This window comes from Vidua chalybeata, chromosome 4 (genome assembly GCF_026979565.1).
Source record: "Vidua chalybeata isolate OUT-0048 chromosome 4, bVidCha1 merged haplotype, whole genome shotgun sequence".
Lineage (NCBI taxonomy): Eukaryota > Metazoa > Chordata > Aves > Passeriformes > Viduidae > Vidua > Vidua chalybeata.
Window position 1 is genome coordinate 54,387,639 of NC_071533.1, and position 12,433 is coordinate 54,400,071.

At 38.8% G+C, this 12,433-nt stretch overlaps 1 protein-coding gene across 1 annotated transcript; it reads left to right on the top strand.

The window, feature by feature from the left end:
* Positions 1-3,395: 3,395 nt before the first annotated feature.
* On the top strand, positions 3,396-10,331 carry CCKAR (cholecystokinin A receptor). Its single transcript, XM_053941067.1, has 5 exons — positions 3,396-3,519; positions 4,255-4,506; positions 6,665-6,926; positions 8,552-8,679; positions 9,295-10,331. Exons 1-5 carry the CDS (start codon positions 3,396-3,398, stop codon positions 9,819-9,821), a joined length of 1,293 nt encoding a protein of 430 aa, XP_053797042.1. The 3' UTR covers positions 9,822-10,331.
* Positions 10,332-12,433: the final 2,102 nt, after the last annotated feature.

Consider the following 12,433-nt stretch of genomic DNA (forward strand, 5'->3'; position numbering starts at 1 on the left):
TATTGTTTAGTTCAGGTCAGTATGAAATAAATTGTTTAAATGCAGTTACTGTGAGATAGTGATAGGACTCAGGCTGATTGCCTTGAAAAAGTTTATGATAAATGTGTTCATGAGAATTTTGTGCATTCTCCAAAAGTGTGGCCTAGTTCTGATCTGCCTGTAGTTTGTTCCTGTGAGAAAAACTCCACTGAATCAGAGGCCTAATGCCAGCATCAACCTGGCAAGTGAGAATAGAAGTAGACCATGACATTCCATATATGTTTTTTCTAATGGTTTTATTTAATTTCACTTGTCAGGACAAAGAAGACCTGGTAAGAAACATACACCTATTTGTAAATTTGACACCAGATACAGATATGCTTTTCCAAATTCATCATTTTACAATTGGATTTTCTATTTAACTTAAGTAAAGATCTCTGTCAAATGAATGAAGAAACAGAACAGAGTATTCTTCAGGAAAAAAGAATGAGGTAACTGTAAATTGATGTGGTTTAGTTTTGGATGAGAAAAGATACATATAGATAGCAGGAAATGGCAGAGCACACCAACTGTTTTGGCTGCAAGGGCAGTGTGTTCAGTATATGACATTACAGGGGAGAAAAGGATTAAGACTAGAATTAAAAGAGGCAGATTCTTTTGTTATCACGGATTAGCAAGCCTCCTTCAAATATAGGGAAAAATATTTTTGTATACTTTTGTCCAAACTATCAACGCAGTCATATTAAGACACCTAAATTATTTCTTAATTAAAACCAAATTTTATTAATAAATCAGTGTTGCTAATAAAACAGCCAGCTCCAGAGAAGTTCTTGCCTAAAACGTTCAACATCCCAAATAATGCATGATTAAGTACAAGTGGACAGACACTCGGGTTTTTGTTTCTCCTAAATGATAAAATTACATCTGCAATGAACAAGCATTTAGTTAAAGCCTCCTTTTTTTGTCTCTTTTGAAACTTGCAGGGAGACAGAGAGATGATACTGATCTGCATGGAGAGTGATCTATCAAGCAGTTAGTTAATGTAGTGGAGAGAAATTATATCATAGAGGCAACTCAGAAATGTTCAAACATGAGGACTATTGGCTGTACATTTGAGTAAATCTATGCAAAATAAAAGCCTAGAAAAACAAAACTCTTTGATCTCAATATGTTTCATGCAGAAATCCACTCCAAAATGGGAGTCAAGAGTTCATAGCAAATTCTTCCTCATTTACTCTGGCAATTTAACTAGCAGATGCTGAATCGAGCTCAGCCCAGGACCAGATGGTATTCATCCAGAACTTCTAAAGGAAATAGTAAAATTATTAACTATGATGTGCAATCTATTGTTTAGAACTACGTTGTTGCCAGGGAAAAAAAAATTGTGTAAATGTGATGCCAGTGTTTAAAAAGTACTCCAGGGGAACTAAACCCTTGGAATTGTGAACCTGTCTGTAAGCCTGGCGTTCAGAGAAGGAAAACTGGTGAGGACTCTAATAACAGATAAAAATCTCTGGACAAATTTGTAGAGGAAAGCTGCACCTTATACATTTGGAATCCTGAGAATGTGAACAAGGTGATCCAGTTTGTTTTAAACACTAACTCCACAGTTGCTGGGATTTGCACAGAATATCATTCCCTCACACATTCTGCTCTTACTTGTGGTTGAAATGAGTACCTTCTGGAGTTAGTCATGGCTCAGTACTTATCCCTCAGCTCTTCAAGCCTGTGCTGCACCTGCTGTCTCCTACCACTGTGATGCAGCTCCTTTGCTGCCTGCACAGCACACAAGGCAAGCAGTGTCCAGTGCAGCCTGGTTCAGTTTGCCTGTTTGACAACTCTGTGAAGCCTCCAGCCGTGGCTGCTGGCCTCATTGGCTTCATCCATCATGCACGTACTTAGCAAGCATGTCTTGACACTGAGGTGGGCCCACTGGCTTGGGGCTCAGTGAGGGGCTCCTGCTGTCCTGGGGGAGCTGGTCCTTCGCCCTGTCCCACATATCTTTGAGAGTGATATCAGAGACCTGCACTGGCTTCACAGTGTTAATCACAGCCCTGGCCAGCCTCTCACACCCTGAGAGCAAGGTGGTCAGTGGCACCATGCAGTGGTATGGGCCACTGATGGCCAGCTGCATCCAGGACTTCCAAAGGATAATTGAGGAATTGGAACTTTCAGTCTACTTTCCTACATACCTATTCCCATTATTCATACTATAAAGCAAAGCTGGCAAGACTGGAAGAGAAAGCCAGGCGTTACAGCTTGTGTATATCAGCTTTGAGGGGTCAGGATTTGTTATAAAGAACCTGTTACTGCTCTGCTTTTAAGTAAAAGGGATTTTAAATGTGAAATTAGTTTTTCATTCAGTTACAGTAGAGATTAATTTCTAATATTAATTTTTATTTCTATATAAACAAGCTATATACTGGAAAGTAAAAGCCCATGACTTTGTGAAAACACCAGTGAGGATGATGTTTATTAAAAAAGCAGAACTTTTAAACCATCGAAATCTTTGTGTTTTCCACTGGTGTGTAACTAATCTGCCACGATTTATCAGGTTTATCAAGTTTGTCAAGTCATATACAAGTTCTTGCACAGAGGAAATGTATAGACTTCTGCTCATATTAACTGACAATTCTAATATACTTTCATAAGATTTGATCCACTAAGTGAAATTAGTAAGTTTTTCTATTGACTTGCTGGGGTTTGGATCAGGCACGTACAGCACTTTTGTATAAATCTAGCACTTCGCCAATTGAGATAAATGTAGCTGCTTTTATTTTTCTGAGTCTACCCTATCTTCAGTTTACTCTGAAAAATATGAAGACAAGAATCATTTCCATGTAAGGAATGCAAAATCTTCACTATGTTTTTCTCTTCTCTGCCCTTTTATTAAGCAACTCTTACCATTTTAAATGTTAGTTGAGAGACAGATTTATCACTCTCCTCACTCTCTGTGTCTCATTTATAGGCTGTGACTTCACAGGCTGACTCTCAGAAATAGTGTAGAGACATGAGTAGAAGCAATCTTGCAAGGGGTTAATGCTGTAATCTTTTTCTAGCCTGTTTATAATTCCAACAGTAGTGCAGTAACAGAAGAGGGTGGATCTAAAAAGTCCCCGGGGGGATATGTGTGTGTGTGTGTGTGTGTGTGCATACGTGTGAGTGTGTGTGCACACATTCTTTGCTTTTCTGAACGGCCGTGTGTGCCCCTGGAATAAATCTTGTTCAACCAGAACAGGACTCTGTGTGTTGGGTGCTCCTGCTGGAGAGTCAGAACAGCTTCCTTGCACAGCTGCCTCTCCTGCATTTCTTCTGAAGAATTCATTCAGAAACCATTTGTTTACTGAAAGCATGGGCAGATAGTTACAAACCGGTGGGTTTCTTCTTCATCAAAGCTACCCTGTGGATACTGAAGAATGGAAATAGTTGATGCTAGTAGCTTCCTTGGGAATGGTACCAACATTACTGATTTCCTCTGCGATATTATCTTGGAAAATGACACTTTTTTCTGTGTGGATGATGCACCTTATCCTTCTAAAGGTATGTATGGAAAATTGTTTTTTTTTTTTCCAGGCAGTTTTAGTTCTAGCTGGATGCAGAGATACTGTAGAAAGAAAGAGCTATGCAAGGCTTTTTCTCTGAGAGGGTGGAAAATCAATTGCTTGCTTTTAAGTTAGCATGAGAAACAGGCAGCAAAAAAAATAGTATGTGCTGATTTTCCAAGTTCAGAATGAACTAGGACAAAATTTGAATATAATGGAAAACTAAAATACTAGCACTTTGGACCACGAAATTAAGGACTTGGAGAAGCATGATTTTTACTCAATTCAATAACAATGGAGTGATCAGATCTGATACCATGCATGAAAGTGATTTAATATGAAATCATAGCACTCTGAAGCTGAAAAAAAATCCATATATTAAAATGTCTTTTGATTGCTTGATCTTTTCTTACCTTTGCATAAAATAGGATCACCCATGGTGAGTAAGTGGTGCAGTCAGTAGCATGAGAAGCACACGCTTTAAGAAGTTGTATTTGACTCTCCAAATGTACATTGTATTGCTTATATTGTAGATTAATGCTATGGAATTTAGGTAGATCGGAATACATTTAAGAATTTCAGCACTTTCACTGATTTTGTGTTAGTGTAAAGACATAAACCTTCATAAAATTGAATACAGAAAGGCTTTTACCTTCTGATTAAAGGTTGAAATATATAATATTAATCTGAGTTGAATACTGTGTAACTGATCTTTTCTTGTGACAATTTTCAGATTTGCATCAGATAATACGGATTCTGCTGTATTGCTTGATATTTCTGCTCAGCATTTTGGGGAACATTCTGGTGATTACGGTGCTGATAAGAAACAAGCGGATGAGAACAGTCACCAACATATTTCTGCTGTCACTAGCAGTCAGTGACCTGATGCTCTGCCTTTTCTGCATGCCTTTCACCCTTATTCCCAACCTGCTAAAAGACTTTATTTTTGGAAGTGCTGTTTGCAAAACTGCCACTTATTTCATGGGTAAGTCTGGGATGTTTATACTTATTTTGAAGACTGACTAATGAGACAGGTAAGAAGGTATTTAAAGATCTATAAAAGGCTGATTGTTTCCATCCACCATTGAAGTTTACCAGTATTACGAAGAAACAACTTTGTAGTGCAAATCTTCATGGTTCTGGTGTCCTTGGTCTGATCCAGCAAAACACAGAGGCGCACACACACTTAACTTTAATGACATACAGAAGTGTTTTGCTGGATGTGAAAATGTTGCATGATTAAAACTTTAATGCAGCACATGCAGTTGCTTACCCATCATTGACAAGATTCTTATCAGTGTTCAGATCACCCACCAGAAATGGCGGGCTTGTACACCCTCAGTAAGGGCAGACTTTACCCACAGATTTTGGCAGCAGTGAGACATAAAAAAGAAAAGAGAAATAGGCCAAAGTAGGTGTCATTTGCAGAGCTGGAAGTTGGAGCAAGTACGCTTTGTGGACAGACCAGGTGTGATCAGAGCTCACCAGAAGACCATAAAACACAGATATAGATTTTAGAGGCTGACTTTAATAAGCATCACTTTTGTATGCCTTGTCATACTCCTTGACCATACATCCTGGGTTGTGGACGCAGGATGTATAGAGTTTCAAAATGTCTGGGTTGTGTATGTGTGTGTAAGTGATTTTTTGTCTCACTTTAATATTTCCTCTGCATTTGCTAATTTCTTAACCAAAAAAACCCAAACAAACAAAACAAAACCAAACCAATGAAGAAAAAGAAAAAGAAAAAGAAAAAGAAAAAGAAAAAGAAAAAGAAAAAGAAAAAGAAAAAGAAAAAGAAAAAGAAAAAGAAAAAGAAAAAGAAAAAGAAAAAGAAAAAGAAAAAGAAAAAGAAAAAGAAAAAGAAAAAGAAAAAGAAAAAGAAAAAGAAAAAGAAAGGAAAAAAGGAGAATATTGTGTAAAGTTTTTGCTGCTTTGGGAGACCCTTAGTTGATTACAGAAACCTCAGGTCCCCTTTCAACCCATGCCCTTGAGAACTTTGATGTAATGTGAAAGTACACACCTAAAGTGTGCGAATGGGAAATCAACATCTTTTTGTAGATAAAACCAATAAAACTAAAGGCCATGTTTAAACAATTATAATGAATTGCTGGCAAAAATACCCTAAAACATTACTGAAGCATTGTCATCTTCCTCTTATTGCGCACAGTGTAAATTACTTTATAAAAAAATCCAGTGAAATAGATCAACATAAAGTTTCTCATTATGAAGCTCTTTTATTTTAAGAGTCAGAATGTGAAGATTTCCCACTAAATGTTCAGGTAACAGGGGCATCACCTGACAAACAGACACTGACAACCATTGCATCAACTATGCTCAATTTTTCATTTTCAGTTACAGATGATTTCTGTAAAGCAAACCGTAACAATATTGGCATTTTATAATCTGACACATATTCACAAAGACAAATAAAAGCTCATTTATGGAAAGAAAAATTTGTGGCAAAGTTAAGAAGAAATATTTATAATTTTACAGTGGTGAACTTGGGCACCTCAATGACAGAAACACATACAACCGCACTATATTTTATAAAATATGAACAGAAGAAATTAAGGGTACTCGAAGGACAAAGATTCTGCTTCATGACTTCATTTCTCCTACTTTGTAGCTCCATTACCATCTAATTAAAAAGTTGTAATAGATTTAACTCTCTTGAATGAGAAAATCAGATCACAAGTGAAGCAGGACACTCATAAAAATTAAAACAATAAAAAAGGGACATGTGTTAAGAGAGTAATTAACTGATTTCAAATGCTTAGTTTGAATTTCAGCACAGTTAGTGAACAAACCACAGGAGCAAAGAGAATAATTAAGAGTAAAATTGTCTTCTTTCCCTGTTACCAGAATTTTATGATTTGACAGTGTGCATTTTTTCTTGGACTTTTGGAGTAAGAGGAGTGCAGAGCAGGAATATCAGTCTGGAGTAGTCTGGAGACCCAAGACCCACTGCCCCACATTCTTCACTGACTTCATCCGTGTGGTGTTTATAAATACTTCTGCTTATAAATAGTTTGCTATATTTTTAAATTTTTGTATGCATACAGCAAGCTACCAAGACCATTTGAACATAACATAACCTTTAAAACAAGAGAATAACCTTTTTCTTTATTTTATATGCATAGGTGTCTCTGTAAGTGTCTCTACCTTCAACCTGGTTGCCATATCTTTGGAGAGATACAGTGCCATTTGCAAACCGCTGCAGTCCAGGGTCTGGCAGACAAAGTCTCATGCTCTGAGAGTGATTGCTGCGACCTGGTGTGTGTCCTTCATCATCATGTCACCATACCCAATCTACAGCAAACTGGTACCTTTCACCAAGTACAACAACACCACAGCAAATATGTGTCGGCTCCTTTGGCCAAGCGATGTCATTCAACAGTCTTGGTAAGAATAACTGGCTGTTAGCAAATGTGTAATTATCTGCTGGAAAATGGGATTTCATGGTAGCAATAAGCCTATGGAAAATCAACTATTAACCTTCAGCAAATGTTTACACTCTATCATTCTTATTTAAGATGTAAAAAACCCCCAACATTTTTAAGCTGCTTACGTTTTGACATTTGAATGACTTTTCCCTTGTCATAGGAATGACTGCCCAACATGGCAATGATTCTCACACCATGGTCTGCTAAACCCCAACTGTCACTGTAAAGAAAGCATCTGTCACTTGTAGTAGGAATACTGCTTTCACTCATTTACACATAAACTTCAACATTCTCAGGGAAATCCTTGATTAATCTTTGAGAAACACAGACACTTACACCCCTCTGTGTGCTGCCTTGCCTGTTAATTTGTTTGAAGGTTCTTTGTAGCAGAGAAGTAGAACATGAGGCTGCAAATGTCTTATTTGAGAATCCTTTTGGTTGCTTGTGGAGAATAGGGGCAGAGAGAAGTGGGGAGAGACATGCTCCCAGTCCTACACATCCAGGCAGGATAAACAGCAGCACTATCAAACAGCTATAGTACTTAGACATGGTGTCCTTGCACGTTCACTAAACACTGACTGGCACTGAGAAAGTATAAGATTTTTTTTTTTTTTTCATACTGAAGGTCAGTTGGAACTGGGAAAGAGATTAAACTCTGCACCATTTTGGTATGATATATCCACAAAAAGAGTAACTTTGTGTTAATGCTTTCAGTAGCAGTCTCAGGTATTAGGCAGCATGAGGAGGAAGGGTACAGGACAAAATTCTCTTCTCTGTGGTCTCCTTACAGATTTCCAGGTGTGTTACTGAGTTTGCACCAAAGTCACAGGGATCAGGAGAGACACAGGCTCATGGATGCATTTAAACATCATTATTTCCCTAACTTGTCGCCACATCAGAGAAGCTGTCTAGCAGAGCAGCCTATATGAAACCACGTAAAAGCTGCTTCCTTTACCAAAGAGATTGCCACTCCTGGGATCCCCTCTCAGAAGTTCTTCATGGCTCCAGGGATGAAAACCCAGGTTGTGGCTGCTCTGTTTTTGCCCATGTGTGCCATGGCCCTCTAGAAGTCAGATCTTTCTGAAGCACAATAATAGAGTAATTTGCATTGGAAAAGACCTCTAAGATCATTGAGTCCAACCGTTAAAATATTTTTAATGTACCAAGAAGCCCTTTATGAATCAGCAGGTGCTCATTTATCTTCTGCAATGCAATTTTTTCACTGGCCAAAACTACAGGGCATCCAATGCTCTACAGCAGGGAGTCCCACTCATGGGCAGAGAGAACTTCTGCCCCCTTTAACTAATGTGGGAGTGCCCATCTCCTCTGAGCTGCATAGGTGGGATGAAAGATGGTTTTCGGCCATTATAGTATTTTTCCTGCTGTACCTTTCTGAGGGAAGCAGGAGAAGAAGTAGGAAGCTTCAAATTCCTGAGGTGTCAAAATGATACTTTGTATTAGCATGAAAAAAATTTTAAAAATCTTGAAATCCTGTCTTTCCCAACTCTCAGTTGTATAAAAAGAACTTTTTCTGCCATGGTTTTTTGCCATTCCCTATTCTCAGTGTGTCTTTTGATGCCTTAGGTACACTTTCCTGCTACTCACACTCTTTCTTATTCCTGGGATTATAATGATGGTTGCATATGGTCTAATTTCTTTGGAACTCTACAGAGGAATAAAATTTGATGCCAGCCAGAGAAAATCTTCACGAGGTAACAATATATTTTGGTTTGGGTGGGCTTTTTAAAATTACAGTTGAAGATACAAGCAGTCATTTTGAGGCTAGTAAAAGGAAAGCTTTCTACTTGCAGTAACGATCGTAATGGTCAGTTATGTCATGAACTTGCTAGCTGCATTTCTTGATTACTCTGCTGTTAGCAAATAAACCTCACCTATGGCTTGTTTGCAAAGATTCTGAGCAGAATACATTAAATTTCTATTTTTTTTATTATAGAAATATGAAGGGTTTTTTTCTGGCCATGGATGAGGACCGTTTTTATCAATAAATGTCACATTTAAAATTGTCAAATTAAAGTAGAAGGATATAACATTGAAAATTATCTTCTGTCCATACTGGACTAAGCAACATTCTTACACCTTTTGCATCAGTTTGTATAGAAGTAAGATGTAAGAATATTGGGAGACAGTGGATTCAGAGAAGCTGATAACATGACTGACTCAGAAGCAGGCCAGTGCTTTCTTTGCAACGGTTGCTCAGCTATGAATTATGTTGTTTATTTAGATTTAGACTGCATTCTTCATGTTTTATTTGGCTGACTGTTCAGAGATATTTTGCCAACTATTTAAACAGCACTTTATATGTACAGAAAGAAGAATAAGTACCTGCAGCGCCAAATACGAGGATGGAGATGGATGTTACCTCAACAAAACCAAAAGAAAAAGGAAAATGCCATTGCAACAGCTCTCTGCTATGAGCCACAACAAAATAGAGAGAGTGAGAAGCAACAGCTCTTCTGCCAACTTAATGGCCAAGAAACTTGTCATCCGCATGCTGATGGTGATAGTGGTTTTGTTTTTCATTTGCTGGACTCCCATCTTCAGTGTCAATGCCTGGCGAGCCTTCGACACAGCTTCCGCTGACCGCCGTCTCTCGGGGGCTCCCATCTCCTTCATCCACTTGCTGTCCTACACGTCTGCCTGCGTGAACCCCATCATTTACTGCTTTATGAACAAGCGTTTCCGCATGGCCTTCCTAGCCACATTCACCTGCTGTGCCAGGCAAAAGCCCCCCACCATACGGGGAGAGGCTGCTGATGAAGAGGAGGGGAAAACGACAAGGGCTTCCCTCTCCAAATGTTCTTACACACACATGTCTGCATCTGCACCCCCCTGAGCTTCACCAGGGGAGACAATGAGTGGTGAATTGTCTGGCTTTGGAACGTGACTGTGGCATCAGCTGAACGCCATTTAGTCCTGAGTTAATGAAACACTTCAGCTGGCAGTAAACAGCAAGAATTTTATGGGAAATTGATGCTATCACTGTATGAGTGTTAAATCACTTTCCCTTCAAAAGTACAAAGGAGGAAGAGAGCTCTGAAGATAAAGGACTTTTCATATGAAAAGCCTTAGAAGTTGCTCTATTAGTAATAAATTCCACTGCAAAAATTGGTGTCCTCTACATCAACAGCTTTGCTCAGTTTTCAGATGCAGTTCTGAGTATCTCAAGGTATTCCCAAGATGCAAATAGATTCTCCTCAAACATGAATATATGTAATGCAATCTTCACTTCACTAGCTATGCCTCATAAGCAAAAATATTTCTGTTATATTTGTAGTATCTTTTCACATTATTTTAGCTGAGCTAATATATGTTGAGATAATTTTGGTGTCACTCTCACGGGAACTCTGGGGTGGTGAGAATGGGCTTGTCCATGTGAAATTAATGCTTTTACGTAAAATAATTTCTTTTTAAAAAATAAAATTAAAATAAATATCATTGGCTTTGTGGGTGGAATGCTTTCTTCACTCAGGCAATAGCATAAATTAACATAAATTAATGTATTTTTCACTTATATAAACCCCATAGAACAAGGACAAAGAAGTTGCTTTCTTCTGTACAGCTGAAAGCACCCACATATGCAAGTGGCGGGATCTATGATGAGCCACAAAGGCTCGTGTGGAAATTTCCACAGTGGGAAGCACAGCAATAAATGCTTGGGATAAAGCACTGTTTTACAGAAGATGCAGGACTGAAGATACAGGCTGGTGCCCACGGCAGTCACATTTCACAAATACTTTCACAGCCGCTTCAGGCACAGCACTGCCAACACGGAAATAAAGACACTGAAGGCAGAGTGGCAGAAAGGGCAGATACAGCAAGCAAAGGCTGAAAGGCTTAGTCAGAAAACAGTTTTTCTAAACTTTGAAGCAGCTATTTTTTCTAACTCCATGTACTTGTAAACAGATTCAACACAGAATAGAACAGCTTTGAATGATGTAATTATTGCTGCTTTGTTGCACAAGGAATCCAGTCTCTTTCCTTTGCAGCACACAGGTGAGTGTGGATGTTCAGGTCTTGTCCTTTGCTCTGTGGAACTCAGATGGAGAAGTTACATTACTTATTTTGGTTTGTGAAAATATCCTGTTGGAGATGTTTCTATCTTCTACCTGAATCAATATCATTATAAACCCTTGTTATTAGACAGAGATTAAATTTGAGCACAGCGTGGAATGTAGATGTGGATATTAAATATAATAACCTCTCAAAGTTTTTAATCAGGAAAATCTGATCTCTTTATAGAATGATTTTAAATTAGAAATATACTGTGAGTTCCAGGACCCAGATCCATGTTCTGCACTGAGTTATTGCCTGAAATAGTTTATCCTAACAACTTAGGACACAACTTTGGCTATTATTTTTTTTCCATCCAGCTTGTCCACAGACAGGAAATTAAAAAAAAAAAAAATTCTAAACACTATTTATGCACAATCCATAGAAACAACGTTTTGCCTGCCTAGTTAATAAAGTAGCACTGCTCCTGAAACAGTGCTGAGACTACTGACATTGATCTGACCTTTTGCAAATGCCCAACAAATTAAATTATGGGATTTAATTCATAGCAATAAAATGAAAATTTTACTTCACTTACAGATACATGTTAAGACCCGCTACAAAACTGTCCTGTGTGTTGAAACTGAAGGAACAAACTTAGCTGTTTTCTAATTTATGTGGAACAGTGACAGCAGAAAACATGCTTGTGAAGTATTTTATACCATTTGAAAGCCTGGATCAATTACAGACAATAGTTTAAAAATTGTTGTTTAAGCAAGAAAACCCTCCACATTTTAATAATATTCTGGATGTGACTATTGCTGTCTATATGATGTATTGCAGGACAGTGTGGCGGCTACCACATGGCATTGCCCATGCGAGGCCGGGTGGCCGCCATGTGGGTGGGCACCCCAGGGGAATGGCGTCTGCCACGCTGGTAGTGCTGAGTGCTGCGGCGTGGGTTACACAGCTTTGGGTGCTTCACACGCTGAGAGGAGATGAAGAGACAAGAGAAGGACACTTGTTTGCTAGCCCTAAGAACTTTTATTCCTCCATGCGTGGTGTGAACAAAATGCTCTCTGGAAGGATGCAGTGCCAAAATGCCAGAGAACAAAGGCTTGCAGCAGATTAAGTAGGGGGTGGGCGGACAGGGGTGGAAACCTGCCTCGCCCAATGGGGACGAACGATAGAGAAATGACATAGATTATAACAACCAATGGTAACATAACAGAGGTGGGTACAGAGTCCTGGGACAAATAGAAAGGCTAAGGGGGGTGATTGATACAGAACTTTCTTGAAGAAGCTGGGGGTGGTTACAAGATTGACACTCAACAGGGAGTGACAAACCTTGACTGATGGGACCAAATAAGGAGAAAACAGGGAGAGGTGAGGAGATTGACAGGTAACTGTGGATCTGGGTGGCAGGAACTTTCGGGGTAAACAATTTGGAACAAA